The sequence below is a fragment of the Manis javanica genome, chromosome 7 (assembly GCF_040802235.1).
Source record: "Manis javanica isolate MJ-LG chromosome 7, MJ_LKY, whole genome shotgun sequence".
NCBI classification, from domain to species: domain Eukaryota; kingdom Metazoa; phylum Chordata; class Mammalia; order Pholidota; family Manidae; genus Manis; species Manis javanica.
In genome coordinates, this window is record NC_133162.1 from 18462366 (window position 1) to 18483010 (window position 20645).

The window sequence follows — 20645 nt, forward strand, 5'->3', positions numbered from 1 at the left end:
ATCCCTGCCCGCATAAGGGCTGTGTGGTCAGGACCGGAGCATGCCAGAACAGTGAAAACAAGCCTCTCTTTGCTCAGGTTCCCAGGGCAGAGCTATTCAGGCCCAGCCCCCTAAGGAATCTGGTCTATCCTGGGAGGCTGAAATTTCAAGAAACTTTAAGGTAGCACCTTACAAATCTAGGTTATTGTATCAGATATTAAAAACAATGACCACAAAATGACAAAAAGCCCTGTGAAGCTATTAGATGTCACTAGGGAACTATCCTTTCCTGGAGCTGAATTCTCAGGGGAGACTGTGCATTTCACGTACCTAGAGGAATGCTCAGTTCACTGAACACATCCTCTGGCTCCCAGGAAGGCAAAGGAAGAGGCTGTTTCAGCTCCACTTCAGTGTATTCTGGTGACCTCACGTCCAGAGATTTCATTTCCGTGTACTTGGAGTTTTCTGCAAAACATGAGACAAGGCAAAGAACTAATGAAACACAGAACACCTCTAAGAATCTCTACAATTCTAGCCTTCCACTGTGTGGAATGGGCCCTTGGACTGCTTAATGACATGAAGCTAGGGCGAGGACTGCTAATTAGAAACAGAGTGCTATAATTAAAGAGTTTTTTCACTGCCAAAAGAATGCCACACACATGAAAACTTGGCACATCTTTGCCTTGGGTCTGGGGGGATGGGCTGCTGATACCTTTGTCTGGGACAATTTACCTCCATGCCCCCCCAATGCAGAAAGCACTCCATTCTGCCTGCAGAATTAGTGTAGGGGAAGAAATGTGCTGATGTCCACAGGAGCACTGAGGCTAGCAGAAAATGGCACAAAGCCATTGTCACCCCAAACTTGTGGAGTAGTGTTATTAAATATGAACTCCAAACACTGGGTTAGCTAGTAAGCCATTACCACCAGTGCGTGCTGAGACCTCTACTGCAAAATAAAAGGGGTTCAATCAGGGCAAAGTGGACGTTTGACTCCTCCTTTATTCTTGCCTTCTCTAGAAATGGCCCAGGCCTGAGTGTTTCTCTAGCAACAGGAAGGCAGCTCAAGGCAGAGTTTCCATGGAGACCCAGATCCTCTCAGGTGAAAAACGGCTCAGGTCAGCTTGACATGGAGGAAAGCCCAAGCCTCGGGCTCACCTTCGAGCTTATGCCAGCCACAGAGGGCTGAATGAATGTTTATTTTTAAGCTTTTCCTCTATTGTTTTAGCTCCTGGCTCTTGTCCCCCATTCTTCAACCTGTGGAATGCAGAAGGCTTCCTGGGAAATGAATTGCTAGTCGTTTTCACGGACAGAACATTGAGGGCTACCACCACCCTGAACCCCGTAGTTTCCACTTGGCAGAGAAGACAGGGCTTAGTCTATTTTAAACTCTGTCATGATGTCACAGTGCTGGGCACAGACACAACATCACCTCCAATAGCGGTGGAAGAGATCCAGGGACAGGTCAGATCCTGGAGAAGAGTGGGTCTGTGGTAGTAAGAAGGGGAGCAGGCCCCACAGGGAGCCCCTTGTTCCTCCCTCTGCCTACTCCTTTCACAGCCCCCCACATCCCGCTGCTCACTCAGGCCCCACAGAAATAATGGCCCGGGGGGTCCTCTGTCCTGCAGGCATGAGAGGCTGCTTGCTGATCCCGAGGAACTGAAGCTCCTTTGGCTGATAACTCAAAACTTTTGGCTATTTTAGTTGTCAGAGTCCATCTGGGTTCCCATACATTCACATAAGTCTGTCCTATCTGAGTTTGCTACTCAGAAAACATGTGGCCTCTATCTGGTTTCCTTTACGCCATTTGCCTGAAAGCTTGTAATAGTTTAACCAGGCATTTAGAAGCTTGCTTTCTGCATCAGCTTTAACACTGGTTGAAACCTTACTCAGGTCTGTCCAGCCTGCACCCGCCCATGCTCTTCTCTAGGTGATCTGTGGTCCAATCAACCCACCGCGCAAAAAAAGGAAGGTAGTTACCCTGGGTTGACACTCCTTGGCTTTGGAGGTGGGTTTCAGTGGGGGAGCTGACTTTCCCCTCCAGGGGACTGCCTTCACAAGCCCCGTCTTCGGGAGTCCCCTTGACCTTGCAGTCATCAAGAAATGGGCTGCGCTGCCGGGCCCTCTCCTCTGCTGGCTTGGGAGAAGACATTTGCTGGGGTGCAGGGGCCAGACGAACATCTGAGTTGTCTGCTCCCTTTGCCTGCTGCTCGTAGCAATCTGACCCCTCCAGTGAGAGGCCTGTCTTGCTTTCAGCTGGCTTCTGCTCAGCATCCAGATTTAGGCCAGGTATGTCCACGTCCATGTCACTGAGACAGCTCATGGGAGCAGAAGGCAGTTCCTTGGGTGACCCAGGGCTGATTTCTGTCGCCCTAGTACTTACGGGCTTGACTCCCTCCCTGGGGAAATCCTTGGCTAAGTCCAGGTCTAAGGTGGTTGTCACACAGGGACAGATTTCTGGACAGAATTTGTCCTTCTGGTCAACGGACACTATTTCTTCCAGCTCTGGGATGTCGGGTTCCATGATAAAATCCTCCTCCTCTCCCACCTCGTCCACGGTAACCAGCTCCTCCATGTTTGTGGGGTACCAGCTCTCCCCCTCTGCCTCACTTCCACTCTCCCAATCTTGCTCCTGAACAAAATGCAGAATGGAGGTCAGAAAGTGGCTTAGGAGTGGTCTCAGTATTCAGTCAGAGGGCACAAACCTTGACCTCAGGACCCCTCAAACCAGAAAGATCCTGAAACTTCTTACTTGTTCCTGGGAACATTTACTGGGTAATTGAGAGCTGTAAATCATTCAAGTCCCACATCACTGATTCATTCCCAGGAGGACGCTCAGAGCGCAGGATTTGGAATAAGCCCTTAATGATTAATCTACCATGGTTGCAGTGTCACAAAGAATTTCAAACCCTGGTAGATAATAGTTACTCAATGAATAGTTTTTGACTGCTTGAATGATTAAGTTATAATTCAATTTGCCTGAGTTATTTCCTTGCATGTAAGGTTAAATGTAACTGCAGCAAAATTCCCCCAAGCATTTTCTCAGCAAGGGTGCAACTTCCATAGCCATGGCTCATACCTCACCCCTTCTGAAACCTTCCCCTGCCATCTCCAGCAGCCCATGGACCCAGCAGCCAGATTTAGGAGACCAGCTTCCATGCCAGCAAAGCCCATCTCTCCCTGACCGGAAAGGCAAAAAGCTGGCCATGTTCCAAAAACATTTCTTTTTGCTGTGTCGGCTCCAGCAGTATGACTGGCTTTTTCATTTTAGTTAAGTCAAATAATCTTTACAAGCACAGTAGATGTTTTGTTAATTCTAGGGTCTGGGCCTGCTGAGGTCAGGGCCCCAGTTTGAATATCCAACCTCCCCACTAACACTACCCAAATCCTCCCTAGGGACCTGCCTATTTTGGGATCCTGGGTCTAAAGCCTGAGTCTTTTGGGGAAGCATGTTTTCTCCTATGAGCACAGCCAAGTTGCTGGAGGCTGAGACAGGGCCCAGGCATGTGATAAAGACCTCCTCAATAAATACTGTGCAAAGATCCCAAGCAAAGTCATTTTTTCAAAAAGTGGTCACTTCATTCTTGGAACCACTGGTGGGCCCTCAGACACAGCCCAGGCAGAGAGCAGGGCATTACGGCCAGGCCAGGGACCTCTGTGACTTGGTGCCCAAAGGCAGTCACACACATGTGGTCACACCGCCAGCAAGTGGGACAAACTTTACCTTCTTTGTCCTTGTGTTTTCCGCATCCAAGGACTCTGTTTCTTTCTCCTGCCTGAGGGTTAATGGGGGACTTTCTTCCAGGCCCCCCTGTTCCTCTTTTCCAGCCTTAGCAAAGGAGAGCAGAACAAACCAAATCAGCACGAGCAGTGGCACAACAAAGAGGGAGCACCAGGAGAGACAGCGTAGCACTGAGCACGGCCCAAGGACCAGGGGTGTTCCACATGTGCCATTTCCTTTTCCCTCCCCAAATCCCGGAGGCAGGTGTTGTTATCGTCTTCATTTTACAGATGAGGAAACTGAAGTTCAGAGAGGTTAAGTAACTTGCTCAAAGTCACACAAAAAATGGAGGCACAGAAATGTCTTAACAGCTGATCTGAATGTCTTTGAGAAGGCATAAATCCCTGGCAGACTGGGTGCTTTTTGCAGCTGTAAAACCTGTAGCTGATGAGGGTGAGTAACGGGGCTGAGGGTGAACTGACCCAGTGTTAACGACCATGGTGGTGACACATCTCCTGCCTTGGCCAAAAAAAGTTCCGTCCACGCCGCTTGGCAGGTAGGAAGGTGGCTGTCACGCAACCTGTGCCCCTCTGACCCCTCATTTGCCCTCTCAGTCCAAACTGGCAATTCCTTCCCTTCACTCTCCTCCCGTTCCCTCCCTCAAAGGAAGTCTCTCGTGACAGTGCTCATGTCTGGGAAACTGAACGACTGAAAATAACTCTTTGGTTGGAGCAGTAGGCTCTCTGACCAGCCTGTCATTTGCTCTGTCAGCAACCTATGCTCTGTCCTCAAGCCAAATGCAAGCCATTACCTCTTTCCGTACAATCTGTGCACCAACAATGCTTTTCACATTTTTAAAGACTTGCATTTTTAAATGGTTGGTTAAGGACCTACCTAATATCCTCAGTTTTGCCTCTCAGCCCACGGAGCCTAAAATGCTTACTGTCTGGCATACTGTAGAGGAAGGTCGCCAACCCGCTTTAGAAGTTTTTGGAGGATATTCTCCCATGACTTAAATTCTGGCCACCAAATCAATGACTATTCCCGGGTTTCCTCAGGGGCATTTTCTTGACATTTTTGGTTGAGGTTGGTTCAAAGTAAATGACTGACTCTAGTTCTGGTTTTTTATGACCAACACACCCCTCATGGGCTGACAAGGTGCCAGCTGGGGCAGAGCTCAGGGCTGACTGGCTTAACCAGTTATTACCAGACAAGAAAAGACAGTTCACATCCTCAAGTCCTCACTCTTTCAGTGTCTGACACGGAAGATTCCACGGGAAGTTCTGCTCTGGTCTTCTGACCTGACCGGAGTGCAAAGCTGCTCCAAACGCCTTTTTAGCTGCCAGAACCCATAGCTTCTACCAACAGGGGACTGCTTTCCTTTACTTTTATCTTCCTGAATAGATTATCCCTGGCCCTCCCTTACCAGAGGAAACAATCCTTATCCTTCCCAAGCAGTTCCTGCGGCCATACTCCTAGGTCAACACAGTGAAGAGACCCCCTCCAGTTCAAGTTGGAAGAGGCAGGGACACCCCGGCCTGGCCAGAAGCCCCCTGCAGGCCAACCCCTGCTCTCCCACCCCGCTGGGGAAAGGACGAGAGCAGTGCCTTCCAGTGCTCCCTCCACCCTGGAATCACTTCCAGGTTACAGCAGCTGCTGAAAAGGAAGAGACAAATGCAGCCAATGCACCCAGCCGCCCACCCGAGCTCACGGACCAAGATATTATGTCCCAACTATTACAAGCAGGGCTCTGCCACCACAGGGCTGGAGCTACTGTGGACCCACCTCCTAACTGGTCTCTCTTCTGCCCTGTGGCCTCCTCCCAAGTCTGTGCTCCCCTAGGCAATCAAGAATGATCACCGAAATGTAAAAACTGTCATATCCTCACTGTACCTTTTTGCTTAAACATTTTATTTGCCTCGCCTTGCACTTAGAACGAAGACAAAAATCCTTAACCTGCTTATAAGGCCCTGCAGCATGATGTGGCCCTGTTGACAAATCAGTGTCACCTCCCATCACTCTAACCCAGGCTTTCTCTGTTTCGGCAACACTGGCCTCTAGCCCCAGAGCCTTTGCACATGGTGTTCCCTCTGCCCTCTTTCTTTTTCACTCAGCAAATAGCTTCTATTCCTTCAAATCTCAACAGTTCCATCCTAACCCAGGGAAGCCTCTGATTCATTACAGGCACCAACAGCCGTATACTTCCATCTCCTTAGCACTTAACACTCACACTCTTCTACTCATCTGGGGAATTAGTTGATTAGTATGTCTTTCCATCAGACCATGAGTTCTGTGAGATCAGGAGTCGTTTAAGCTTTCACTCACAGCTGTAGCCCCAGTGCTCGGGGCTCCATGGATATATTAGTCAATAGAGAATAGAGCTTAGGGGGAGGGCGTGGAGTGAATAAATTCTTATCTGCCACCTGGCATGTTGGGTTGCCATCTGGGCTCTGATCTGAGCATAAGTGGTTTTTCTATTTCTGCCTCCTATGGATTGTTTATACTGGGGCTGCATTCTGGGGACCCCTGGGCTCCATCAGGCCCACAGGCACATTTTGGTCTATATAGTTTCAAAAACGTCATTACAGATATCTGGACTTTGGTCTTGCTCTAAGAAACAGGACAGCTGACAGCACAGGACATGTGTTCCTGAGTTGGCAGCTGTAGAATGGAGTTGAGCAGTGGCTGGATGCCACCAAGAAACAGATATCTCCTCTACAGTCTGACATGGTCTCTTCACTCACACTGTCTGGTCTGTGTCGTCTGCCTGGCTTCCCTTCTCTAGACATCTAGGTCTGTAACTTTGATACCCCTTCCAGGAAGGCGGACGGTGCTGTTTTCCATGTCCTCCCTGTTCAGTGACTTGCTCTCTTGCTTTCTTTTCTTTCCTTCTTCCTGTGGTCTCGTGGTCAGCGCTGGGTCTCCTGTACAGACGTGGCCCTCACTAACACTGAGCAGCATGCACACTGGCTTCTCCAGCACAGGCACCTTCTCCAGAGTGCTGAGGGTTACTACTGAGCATGAGCTTGTTAAAGTCCTACCACGGCCTTGTGATCACATCCATTTCACAAACAAGAAAACTGAGGCAGAGAAAACAGGGTGTGACCCAGCTCTCAGAAGCCAGGCCTATGTTTCCAGAGTCTGGGCTCAGTCATTCTTTCCTTCAACAAATATTTAATGAATACCCACTCTCTGCCAAACCCTAATCTAGGGGCTGGGAACATTGCAGTGAGCAGCAGACAAAAATTCTGCCCTTGTGGAGGTTACACTGGGAGGCAGGGGGTTTAGACACTAAATAAAGTAAATAAAGAAGTTCGGGGGTAGGTTAGAAGCAGATGGTGCTAACAAGAAAATGAAGCAGGGAAGGAAAAGAAGGGGGTGGGACACTGTGATTTTATACAGTGGCCAGGAATAAATTTGTGGAGCAGTGACAGTGGGTAAACACAAAGGAAGTGAGGAGGGGGCCATGCGGACTTCCCAAGGAGGGGCTCCTAAGCAGGGGAACAAGTGCAAAGGCCCTGTGATAGGAGGTGTCTGGTATACTAGAAACAGGCCAGGACGCTGTCCTCAGCCCAGCTGCCTTCATTTCCCAAGTTCAGTCACAGCCTGATTGTGATACAGAATTTGTGATAAAGGGAGGAAAACTTTGTTCTGTTGTTTGGTGGAATCACGAAGTGGAGTGAGGCTGCCTGGCTCCAAATCCTCAGATGGAGACACAACAAGTCCTGCTGACCCCACTCCAGGGGCTATCAGAAGCAGAGCCCACTAGGGGATCGGGGGAAACCCATGAGGCTTCCTGAGAATCGTTTTTTTTCAATGAGGCTCTTGAGATGACCCATCGTGTGCATTTCCTCCAGCAGGGAATGCTGTGCAAACTGAAGAAAGCAGGGCAGGTAAAACAATAGGAAAAACAAAGTCACCGAAGAAGAGTCTCACAAGTGTGGGCAGCCAGTGCCAAGGGGCAGCTCCACCCCTGTGCCATGGGAACAGAGGGCTCCTGGCTGGTGGTATGTGTATGAACTCCAGCCTGCCTTGAGCCCTTGCCAGTTCTTGCTCTCTGCCATTCTGTGCCTCTTCTCAAGGTGCTGACCCATCACTGACCCTTGGACACCTCCAAGCATACTCTTCTTGAACACATCCTCTGGAGCATGGGTCCTGGTCATGCAGTTCAAGTCCTCAGCAAGTCACACGAGGTCTTTCATTACCCACCCCACGCACTTCCTTAACCTTACCTCCTGAGCATCCCCCTATGCCAGTCAGGATAAATTGTGGCACACTTTGAGATGGGCAAAACAACTACTGGATGTCCTTTTGACGGAATGCGTGGCAGTTGCCTAGCACATCCTCCAGGGTGTCAGATGCTATGAGTCTGCACCTTTTATTATCTTGAACTGAGCTATTTTACAACTCTGAATTGTAGAAAACTAATAGCAGTGCAAATAATTCCGCAGAGATGTGAAGGAATTTTATCTGGTGGAGTTACAACTAATTCTCAGTTCCCTGTTGAGAAGGCCAGTTTTACATCTATTAGCAAATTCATTCCAGCATTCCTGACTGCCTCTATAGGTTGCCTGCTCTTCGGACTCTCCTTTAAACAGGCTTGTACATCTTACTGATTCCCTGATTAGTTAATGAGTTAAATAACATCGTTGTTTCATGTATTCGTTTTATGTTTGCACAAGTGCCATGATTTTATTTTTAAAAACATTATCCTGTAACATGCCATGAAGATGCGGCCACACTGAGTATCTCCAGGGTCTTCAAAACCATCTTCCTTTCTCACCTTTGCCCTTGCTGTTTCCCAAATTGCTCTTAATGCCCAGCTCAGATGTCACCTCCTCTATGCAGCCAAGCTCTCCCCATACAGAGTTAACGGCCTCAGAACAGCTCATCCTCGGCTCTATTCCAGCAGGGGCCCTAGTGGGTGCAACTCACTTCTGTAGGTCCACTTCCACATTAGACCTTGGTCTCCACCATAACATGAACTAGCTCCTACTCACCTTTAGACCCCCTGCGCCTAGCATACTAGCTGGCAAAGCAGAACTCTACCAGTACATGCAGGGAGTGAATGCAGAGTGACCAGTGTGACTTGTTGGTGTTCATGGAGTTGACAATTAGGCTCCTTATCTGGACTTGGTCATTTCATTGTCACCAACTCCTGGGTCAGACTAGAAGACGGCCACATAGGAGTTTTTAAAGTTGGGTTCTTTATGTAGAACCCCCAACCTCTGCCATCCCACTCCTACTTAAATGTAGGCCATTCTGGCATGAAGGATGTGTAAGCCAAGTCCAAATATACATCTTGTACCCAGAGTCCTTATGACCCACCGCATGAACTGATGTCATGCAGCAGGCTATAAGCCCTTTGAGACGCTTGGATGAAAGGTGCCTGTCAACTGCCAAGCATTTTATTACAGTGGAAGTAAAACACTGTCAACGTGTCTAGAGAAGCAACCAAGCCCTGAGCACCCAGCATAATTCAGTGGGTGGCGGCTTCTTCTCCTTTAAGCCTCTCATCGAAGCCCCAGGATTGGTAGATGCTTTTGGCAGAACCAACCAAAGATCTAATCTCACTTGGCAGAGTCTGTGGGTGCAAACACCTCAGGGCCACTGCGCCCTGGACAAACAGGACCACAGAGGGCTTTTGTGTCATGTGCCTGCCTGACTTCTACTAAAGGCAGCAGGGTGCTGTGGGATTCAGAGCCAGTTCAGCTCGGTGTAACTCTGGCTCTGCTATTTCCTGACTGTGTGTCCCTGGGCAACTAACTTAAGCTCTCTGTGCCTCAGCTTCCTACCTGTAGCAAAAACGGTCTTCCTACTATGATTACTTCATTGGGTTGCTGGGAGGATTAAATGACCAACTGAGGTAAAGTGCTTAGCACAGTGCCCCACACAGAGTAAACATTCAGTAAGTGTTTCACTCCTCCGATAAATATTCACGCTCATTATGTCAACATTATCCTCCTCTGGGACCTGCCCTTCCTCATGTGGGGAGGATGCCGCTTCCTTACCTCATTCTCTGTCGTTCTGCTGTCTTTTCTGTCATCAGCACCTTCTTGGTCTCTGTCAGGTCTCTGGGTTCTGTTTTTCTCACTCTGCTTGGCCTTTGAGCTCTCAGGGGCCCTCATGACCTTCGGCTCCGGCCCATCCTCCCTGCCTGGGTCGTCGGGGTGGGGGTGTCTGCTTTCCCGCAGCCTGGCCTCATCTTTCCTCCTGGACTTCCCAGGGCCGTCCTGCTGCTGCTTTGGATGCTTGTCCGATTTGCCTTTGGGCTCCTTCCGGTGGTAGCTGTCCTCTCGGCTTTTGTAGCCCACAGAGGGGAGTTGGTTGGGGGACCCAGACCTCGGGTGCTTTTCTCGGTGGCCCCTCCCTCCCTCCAGCCGCTCGTCTAACTCGGCTTTGTCCAGTTGCCGGGGGTAGTGTTTGCGGTCGTGCACCCACGTGTCTGTCCTGTCCCTCTTGTCCTCCCCGTTCTCCCTCCAGGGGCCTGGGTCCCGCTCGTCCTCCCTCCTGGCGTAGGGAGAGTGCTCCCACGAGTCGCGGCTGTTGCCCCAGTCGGCCCAGGAGGGCCCCGGAGGGCTGTGCGAGGAGCTGCAGGAGGTGAAGCTTGGGGTGTGGGACCTCGGGGACAGGGACCGGCTCACCGGACTGCGGGACCGCGGCCTTTCCGGGCCGTATCTGTGAGGGAGCCAAGGAACGGGTTTCAGGATCGGCACCCCCAGCCCCCACACAGACATGCCCGGCCCCTCACAGAGGCACCCTGCCCCGTAACCCCGTTGGAATGTACACTATGCACCACAGCTCTGCAGACCTCACAGCGGTGGGCAGGACAGAGCTCCCCCCAACTCCGGGCCCCAGGAGGGGGGCCTTTCCCGACGCACAGTGCGACCACTCTCCGCCCTTGACTCATTCTGCTCCTGGGAACTAGGATAAATAACTGTACTGGTTTGGCCAACCCTGTCTCTTTTCCTCTTGGGAGTAAGCTAGGCTGAGGGAGCAGATGACTCCTGTCCTGGTGTGGGGGGGGTGCGGGGGAGGCTTCCCTGGTCCAGCCCGGTGGGCAAGGCTGCCTAACCCCAGGGCTCAATCTGCCAGCCTCGAGGGCACAAGACTGAAGCCACTCCTCCACTTGGCTTCTATAAGAATAAAGTCAGTCTCCTGGCCTCCATTTTTCTTATTTCTCATTCAATTTGTTCAGATCCTGGGCATGGTGGAAGGATGCTCATTCCTGGAGAGTGAGATGGGTAGGGTAGGCTCAGAGGTTCCAAAACCAAAGAATGGGGAAGGCATTTTAGGGATGAAGAGACCCTAGAGCTCGTGTTTCAGATAAGGAAACTGAAACCCCGAAAAGGACCCCAATCTGCCTACAATTCACAGCAAAACCTCCTAGTGCCCCTGCCCCTACACACACACTATGTCTGCCACAGATACATACATACATACACTCTGAAGGTTGCCTGGTTATTAAGGAAATCAGCTGAATCATATACCTGATATTCTGGAAGGAAAATCATGCACCCCTCACTGAGGGGACGCCAGGGCTCACAAGAACCAGGCTGCCTTGACCATCACTGGGCCAACAGTCTGGGCTCAGCCCTCTACAATGGGGTCAGAGTGCCATCTGTGGCAGCGCGGGGTAAGAGCCACGGAATGTGAAGGGTAGGTGCCCGTTCCTGCTGTTTTCCATCTTTGCTCTCCACAGGGATTGTCTTTGAAGGGCAGTGACAGTGGTAAATTTGTAGCCCATCTTGGCACAGTCACAATTTCAGTTGGAAGAAATGAGTTGAAAACTGAAGGCAATCAATGGTCAGAGTAAGTGACTGTCAGGTAAATACTCTTGTAGGAGCCATCTGCAGTCCTCTTCCTCCAAATTTATATTCAGCTCATGGAAAATGAAGAGCTGGCTCTGAATAGAACACACACACACACACACACCACTCCCTCACAGGCTGTTGTAGCAGAGTGTATACTTGCCCCAAAGGACCATATCAACAGAGCTCCTCTACTCTATTATTTCCAGCAGAGGAAGAGCAGATGAGAGGGAGCCCAGCATCTTGGATTTTCTGAGGTTTAACCTGAGCAGCACTTCAGGACTATTTATTCATTTATTTAATAGTCTGGTGTCTTCCACTAGGCATATGGAAAGGTAGGGAAAAGAAAGGCTGATAGACAGGGCTGGGCACAGTGTGACTCAAACACCCCTAAGAATGAGAAATAGGAGAATGTCCCAACTGTCCAGAATTTGCCCTGGGCCTCACCTGTCCGCTTCCCGGAACATGTCCCTCTCCCTCTGAGAATGGATGTCCTGGAGGATGGCAGCCACGGTTTTCCCAGGTTTCTAGGCAAAGTTGGAGAGATCACCATCAGACCAGAGAGGGCCTTGCAAACAGGCCAAGTGGAACCAGCCAGGAGTTGTGTTCATGGCCCAGTCCACCATAGGGGAAAAAGTGCCTTTTCAGGGGATGAGAAATGTGAACCTAATGCTAAACGGTAGTAGGGCTCAGTGGTCCAGATAGTTTGGGTACCTCTTTATTGTAGAACGTTTCAACCATACAAAAGCAGAGAGAATGGTATATTGAACCCCCCATGAACCCATTTCCACCATCAACAATTCTGACCAATCTTATTTCATCTCCCTTGTTTCCCCACCTCATAGAATATTTTGAAGCAAATCCCAGACACCGTATCTTCTCATTCATTGTGTGATGACGCTGATGCAGTTCAACAAACCCACAGGGGGCTATCCACAGTGCCCACGGCGAACACAGCCCGCTGCATTAAGTCAAGGTTGAGAGCTCAAGCCCCATGCAGTCCCCGGGAAGTACTCAGAAGGAGGTGCCACGATTTGAGGATCTCAACCAAGAAGAAGAGCCCCAGCTCTGCCCCAACGGGTCACCTGGGGCCAGGGCTTGTCTGTGGGAGACTCACTTTAATCAACCTAAAAGGTGAGATAATGAGGCCCATCTGGCATCCACCAGGAGCCTCGGGGCATAGCAGGCTACACCAGTAAAAGCCATGGGGCGCTCAGTTTCATGCCCTCTGACCCTTCAGCAACGGGTTTCACGTGCCTCAAGAGTCTGGGAAGATGCTGAAACCTTCCAGAGAGCCCTGAACTCATCAGAGCCTGATGAGCGTCTGTCACAGCAGCCCCCATTGGTTTTGACATTTCTGTGCTTTCCAGGCTCTGCATCTCTTCTCACCTGGGTCCTTCTGCAGGGAAGCTCCCCCTCTGTTCAGCTAATTCAACTCAACCTTTAAGGCCCAACTCAGTAATCTTCCCCTTCTTTACAACCAAGCCACACTGCCTTTTGCCACTGAACTTCTAGGAACTCCCGTACTTACACACTTATGCTCAAATCTTGTATAATTTTGTACAAGAATAGCTTGTTTCCCCAGTTAGATAGGAAACTCTCCCCAAATGAGGATCATGTCCCATAGTCATCATCACTTTCGGCACCATGTCTTACATGGAAAAGACCCTCAATCATCATTTGTTGATTTAATCTTCCCAAGAGGATCATGGATCATTCACAAGAGTGCTTCCGGGCACCAGAGACCCTCTCTGTGGCTAGGAGGCCGGCAGGACCAATGGCTCTGAAACGGGCCCCCTGTCCCAAAATTGCCTGGGAGCCTCAATCCCACCCTGAATATACTGAAGGGGAATCCCTGGGCAAGAGGTCCCGAACACTCTGCTGACAATTCTCTGACATGGTGACTAGGAGACATGGGTTTAAATTATTCCAAGTTTCCTTTTTCATGTAAGATGCTATGATTCTGGAGGAGTCTCTATAGAACAACCCAGAAAATAGTTCAATCTTCTTGTCCAGATCTGCAGGAAGAAAAATACTCACATTTCATTATTCCTTCAGAATTTCTCTTTCTCATTCATTTCACATATTTGTTGGACACCTATTATGTAAAAGATTCTGTCCTAAATGCCCTGAAGAATAGAACCTCTGCCACAAAGGGTATACAGGGAGACAAGATTACCAGCATGAGGAAATATTCCAGAGAAGAGATGAGAAATACTTCAAAATTTCTTAATTTCCCTGCACTTTGCCTGGTTAGCAAAAGGTAAATTTGGAGGAGATAAACCAACCAAAATTTCCCCTCACCTCTCAGGCCCTGATGGGGCCCCATGTGGTGGTTCTTCTGGCCCAGAGACACTTAGACATATAGGGTTTCTTTGCCCACCTCCCCAGCAGCCATTCTCTCTACTCCACCCTGGCTCCCTGGACGCAAGTGACGTGGCCTGGCCAATCACAGCAGAGCCTCTCCCTGGCCACAGAGATTGCTACAGGGAAGGACACGAGTCCTAAGCTAGCCCAGTCAGAGTGACTCTCAGCAACTTCTGAGGAAGATACTTAGGGAAAACTCTGGCTCTCTCTTCTTGAAAAAAAGAGGCTAAGAAACCAGTGCTGCTGAAGTCTATGAAGCCATTACGCCACCTAGAGGAGAGGGCCCGAGGCTGCCAGGGGCCACCCCAAGGAGACCCCAAAACTAACGCCAAGCAAACAGAAGCAGAGTGGAGACAAGTCAAGTTCTAATGATATCCTTTGGGCTCTGAATCCAGCCATCCTGCAGTCAGGACTACTCCTGGACTTTGCATTTCTGTGAGCCAATAAATTCTTTTTTATTTTACTTCAGTCAATATGCTTAATTGAAACAAGTTTTCTATTACCTGCAGAGAAAGTTCTAGCTGATTCATGTTAATGTTCATGTCAATTATAATGCATGCCTTACTATATAGTTGAAACATGCTTTGAGATGCTTTCACATGGAGGTAGTGTGACAGTTGAGAGAGTAGAAAATCCTAACTAGAGGCCAGAAAACAATGTGTTCTGGACCCTTGCTTTTAAAGTGTGCTCTGAGGACCAGTAGCATCAGCCATCTCCTGGGAGCTTGTTAGAAAGGGGGGGATCCACAGCCTTGCACCAGACCCAGTGAATCAGAAATTTTAACAAGATGTGCAAATAATGCAATTATAGTCTAAGAAGCTCTGTTAGAATACTATCTCTGCTGCTTAATGGCTGGGTGACTGGAAGCCAATTATCTGATTACTCCCTGATTTTTATGTGGACAATGGAGATCGTAATAACACAATATGAGATGAGGATATAGTACAAAATCAAAACAGTCCTAGGTTTTAATCATGGCTCTTCCAGTAACTATGATTGTGGGTATGTCACTGAACTTTTATGAGCCTCAGTTTCCTCAAGTATAAAACTGAGATAATAACATCTGTCTGGCATGACTGGTGTCAGGATTGCAGCAGATAATGAATGCAAAATGCTTGGCACATGACTTGACCCAGAGTACCAGGACTCAATGACAGGTGTGTATTCTTGTCATTATTGTTGTACTGTTAGAACTACTGTAATTATCCACCCTACATGCCTCTCAGGGGACAGTGATGATGAGACATAAAGACATGATACAGGGAAAAAATATGCATGAAACCAAAGAACTCAATGTATCCTTTCCTGATCTGGAAACTAAGGTTCACGAAGGTGAAGCAACTCGTCCACGCTCACCAAAGCAAGAAGATGTAGAGCCTAGGTTGGTACTGCCACTTCCCAATCTCAAAAAGGCTATGTGGCTGTTGAGGGTTCTATGTTTACCTGTTTTTCTCCCAGCAAACTGTGAGCTCCTCCACAAGCTTGCTGCTCTCACATCTGTGGTGCCTGGCCCAGGTCCTGCTCACAGTGGGCATTCGCTGAACATCTGCTGAATATAAACCCTGACCTTCTGATCTCTTTAACCAGTGGTTTTTGCACCAACACAAACTATCTCCTTTGGTTAAGGTACTACAGTGTCCCAGTACCTTAACTTAAGAAGCCGAGTACAGCTGTTAATACTAATTAGAACCTTACACAACACCTCATTCAGAGACCAAAGCTCCCCTGGGAATTCAGTGCATGATTCAATTCTAGCCCCCACGGGAACAGGAACTTTGGCCGGGTGCAGAATAGGGTGGGATCTTCCACTTGTCTGGAAAAAGCATGGTGCTTTCATTAGTCAGGAAAAAAAAAAAATGCCAGGTTTTGCCAGAACTGTTGGCAAAGGAAATTCAGAAGCAATAATGCAAGGAAAGCAGAATCAGGACTTTGGCAACTGGCTGACATGTTACTGATCTACATATGTAGACTTGTCAGAATACTAGTCCCAGCCAATAACAACCACTGAGCCTTTGTCTTCTGACTTCATGCTTGAGGGCAGATTAAGGGCTGTGGGTCTTGAACAAAATGGATCCTAGTTAAATGTGGAATAAGCTGAAGTGAACTGAAAAATCCTTATTTTAAATGGGACAGTAGAAAGCACAAAATAAGAAGGTACATTTAAACACAAATACAGCATTAATTACAATAAATCCAAAATGGACTTAGGTGCTCCAGTTAAGTGAAGTCCTGCAAACCATTAAGAAGACATACTCTAAAAGAAAAGCATGGGTAAACGACTTGGAAAGAAACTTCCCACTAGAGAAGGTCCAAATGGAATGGCTAGTACACACAAAAAAGTGTTCAACCTCAATTAGTAATCAGGAAAAAAAAAACATGATAAACCACTATTCTCTCCCCAAGTAGGCAAAAATTAAAAAGTCAGACAAGATAAAATGTCAGCAAGAATGTGCACTATTGAAAACTCTCAGTTGGGACAACTATTTTGAAAAGAGCTTGCTAGTATCTGATAAAGCTGAGGGTAAGCATGTCTCGTGATGCAGCAATTTCACTCCTAGCTATGCATTTTCCCTGGTTATGTGCTTTCATACATGTGTGTGAAACAGGATAACATGTTTGAGATTGTTCATGGTAGCATTGTCCTAACACCCTAAAACTGGGAACAACCCAAATATTCATCAACAGATATATTTATAGTGATACAATGGGAATTTACATAACAATGAAAATAGACACACCCAACACTGGTGGTATATTGTGGAATGGAAGAAGCAAGACATGGAAGATGACAGACAGTATGACTCCATCCACATAAAGTTCAAAACCAGATAAAACTAAACTAGAATGCTCAGGGAGGGATATATGGGCAGTAGAACTATAAGGAAAAGCAAGAAAATGATTATCCTCAAAGTCAAGAGAGTAGAGGGGGAGGGTTTGAGCTGAAGGAGGCAACTCAGGGAGGCTTCTGGGTGCAGCTGGAGTCCTATCCGGCTTCTGGATCCTAATTCTTGACTTTGGTGGTGGTTTTATGGGATTATTACTTTTTGAACTGTACAATACATAATTAGTCACTTAATATATGTTAAACTTGACCCCCGCCAAAAAAAGAAATAAAGAAAAGAGGAATGTAGAACAAGCTAAAATAAATAATCCAAAAAAAAGCCCTGTTTGGAAGTATCTGAATTCAGCCCTGAGTTCTGATAGTGGCCAACTCAGTCATGTGCTGCTTAGAAGGATTTCTGTGGTGTTAAAGACATAATTATAAATGATGGAGCAGAGAATAAGAGATCAAGGGAGGTGACAGAGGAAGGAAAAGTTACTGAGTGGGGAAGGACATTATACTCAGGGGTTTGTGCCTGGAAGCCCCACCTCTGAAAAGCAATCGCCTTTCCCTCCTTCCTTCATCCTCCAAGGCCTTCCCTATAAAATCCTCCTTGGGCTTCAGTCGTCCTGTCTCGAGCATCCCTGTGTATTTACCCCAAGAGCACTTTTCTTGTTATAATGGTTTGCCTTCCCATGTGATATCCTCAAAGGCAGTGGGTAATTTTTGGATCTTTTCCTGCCCCCTCCTTCCTGCCAGCACTTAGGCAAGAGCCTGAGAAAGATGAAGCCCTCAGCTGATGCCTATTGACTGCATGCATGAGAGAATGCTTTACCTTCAGCTGCAATTCCTTGTATCTCTTGGACATCCGGATGAGCAACTTCTCACCATTGATCACAGCAGATTTTTCCTGGTAATACTGAACCATGGCCTGGGCAGCTTCAGTGTAAGCCATCTCTAAAAAGGCCTAGGAAGAAAGGAAGGGTATACATTGGACTTGACTTGAATGGTATTAAACAAATTTCAGGACAAGGTATGAGTCCATGTATGTGAAGTTCAAGAACAGGCAAAACAAAGCGATGGTGATAGAAGTTAGAGGTGAATGTCCCGCTTGGGTAGGGGTGGGGTACTGACTGGAAGGGGCATTAGGAAACCTGAGGTTCTGGAAATGTTCTCTATCTTGACCTACATGGTAATTACATGGGTGTACACATGTAAAAAAATTAATGGAGTTGTACACTTAAGGTTAGTGCACTTTAGAGGATGTATTTTATACCTCAATAAAAAGAAAAAAAATCAGTACAAGGAAGGGCTCTCTTTGATCCTGTCTGTTCAAAGAGACCTATTTATTAACTTCACCAAAACAGCTCATTATAAGATGGCTCCTCTCCTGATCCCCACAGTTACCAAACATTGTTCTTAAAAATTATGTATGTGCATCTTGGGCTATGTCATGGCACAGGAGCCCCTCTGGGATGGGAGGGTCCATTAACTCACAGTCCCCTGAGGTGGGGTGGGGAAAGGGAGGGACAGGGAGTCTGTTGCACAAGTGAACTTGGGCTGATCCCTGCAAAACAACTTGCCATTTGGTGCTGGTGATGGCAGGAGACTCGACACAAACCCTGGGTGTCTGAGCTCTCCGGTTCTTTACAGAAAAAGAAAAATGCTGACAGCTCAGGGCCTCCCTGGGAAGAAAGACCATGCTTCTGTGACTCAAAGAGAAAGGAAACCCCTGTTATGCCTCCACAGCATTTGTCCTCTTTATTTAACTGTCTGATAAAACACAAAAGAAATGGGCTTTTGCCTCCAATCAATGCCCACAGAGTGTTTCTAAATAGACATTTTGACTGTCCTGTCAGTTTACCCCCATACCTGCTGTGGCAGATTCATAGCTGTTATAATTTCATAGCTGTTATAATTGTACTGTACTGGTGATGTACTGATCTAGTCCCCCAGTGTGGACAAGGAAAAGGGCTCTGTGACAAGGAGCCCTCACTGAGCCCCCCTACTCCATGTCCCTGAACCACTTCCCTCACATTCATTTTTGAACTTCAGCTATGCTTTTCTCCCTGCTGACATGGTCTATGGCAGAAGCATAGAGACTAAGAAGAAGCTTTAGAGTTTTATTTCAAATTTGCCATCCAGCGTTTTAAGGTGCCTTTTTCTTGATGCAAACATTTTAGCACCTTTAGCTCTCAACTGTCAAATGAGAGTAATGTTGATTCAGTGCATCTTACTGCAGTCATGTTGCAAGTTGACTTTTGGACATTTACCCAAAATAGAATTCTGAGAAGTAGGAGCAAAGACACTGAGTAGTCTAAGCCCAGTTGACAGAGGAAGACCACAGAGGATCTCATGTGCTTTGAGTCTCCAAAGTTCATGCCTTAATTACAGAAAAAATTTCTCCTATGTCTCTGTTCTTCTGATTCAGAAAACAAAAATATTAATTCAAAATAGGAGACAAAATATTCTTATTGCTGACTCTCTGTATAAATTCCCCCTTTGAATGCTGGCAAGGATGGGGAGAAAGGGGAACCCTCCCACATTGTTGGTGGGAATGTAAATTAGTTCAACCATTGTGGAAAGCAATATGGAGGTTCCTCAAAAAACTAAAAATAGAAATTCCATTTGACCCAGGAATTCCACTTCTAGGAATTTACCCTAAGAAAACAAGATCTCTGATTAAAAAAGACATATGCACCCCTATGTTTATCGCAACACTATTTACAATAGCCAAGATATGGAAATAAAAAAATAATAATAATAATAAAGGGAGAAATGTGGGATCCACATATAAATCAAGTATAAAAATCAAATGAATATTCATACTTGACCTGATTGTTTGTAATTCATAATGCGTGATCAAAACCGAAAGTTTCTGTGATGAATGCCCTTGTACTGTTCACCATGTAAGAACTTGTTCATTATGCTTCAGAATATTGGAGACTGACAAGAATTAGGCTTGAGATGGATTAATGATTGTGCATTGAGCATTGACCCCCCTATACAGAATTTTATTGTTGTTAACAACCATTTGATCAATAAATATGAGAGATGCCCTCTCAAAAAAAAAAAAAGATGTTGTACATATACACAATGGAATATTATTCAGCCATAAGAAAGAAACAAATCCTACCATTTGCAACAACATAGATGGAGCTAGAGGGTATTATGCTCAGTGAAATAAGTCAGGCAGAGAAAGATGAGTACCAAATGATTTCCCTCATTTGTGGAGTATAAGAACAAAGCAAAACTGAAGGAACAAAACAGGAGCAGACTCACAGACTCCAAGAAGGGACTAGTGGTTACCAAAGGGGAGGGGTGGGAGAGGATGGGTGGGAAGGGAGGGAGAAGGGGATTGAGGGGTATTATGATTGGCACACATGGTGTCAGGGGTCACAGGGAAGACAGGGTAGCACAGAGAAGATAAGTAGTGACTCTGTGGCATCTTACTACGCTGATGGACAGTGACTGCAATGGGCCGTGGGGGAGACTTGATAATATGGGTGAAGGTTGTAACCACAATGTTGCTCATATGAAACCTTCATAAGATTGTATATCAATGATAATTTTTTTAAAACTCCCCCTTTGATTTTAGAAATGAAGACAAACATATTAACCCCCAGGGACTCAGTCAATCCCCAGGAGTTAAGGATTCTTAGTTTCTTAGACTTACTGGGCATCCATCCATTTCCACCTACTCTCCTGCTATGAGACCCCAGGGCCTCAAATGCTCACACCAAAGATGAGTGAAAGTGCCTGTTCCTAACCAGTTGCTGGCTGGCTCCAAACACAGGCCCTCAGGTACAAGCTTAGAAAGTAAGACTGTAGGCATTAGTCCAGGGAGTTGGTAACACAGTGAAAAGACTCAAGTCCATGGATTTTTATTTTGGAGGACAGTTAGCTTTTCTCTGTTAACAAGCACCTCATTCTAAAGTACTCCCTGACC

At 47.2% G+C, this 20645-nt stretch overlaps 1 protein-coding gene across 10 annotated transcripts in view; it reads right to left on the reverse strand.

Moving 5' to 3' along the window:
- The window catches only part of RBM20 (RNA binding motif protein 20), a 176277-nt gene that overhangs the window by 14953 nt on the left and 140679 nt on the right, over positions 1-20645 (reverse strand). For 9 of the 10 annotated variants that reach the window (XM_073240437.1, XM_073240436.1, XM_073240435.1 and 6 more), the window contains exons 7-12: positions 17532-17663; positions 11956-12035; positions 9709-10375; positions 3701-3805; positions 1957-2608; positions 310-444 (exon numbers count right to left, since the gene is read on the reverse strand). In XM_073240437.1, coding sequence (XP_073096538.1) covers positions 310-444; positions 1957-2608; positions 3701-3805; positions 9709-10375; positions 11956-12035; positions 17532-17663 — 1771 coding nt within the window. The remainder of the gene's footprint in view (positions 1-309; positions 445-1956; positions 2609-3700; positions 3806-9708; positions 10376-11955; positions 12036-17531; positions 17664-20645) is intronic. The other variant, XM_073240439.1, reaches the window with a different exon arrangement.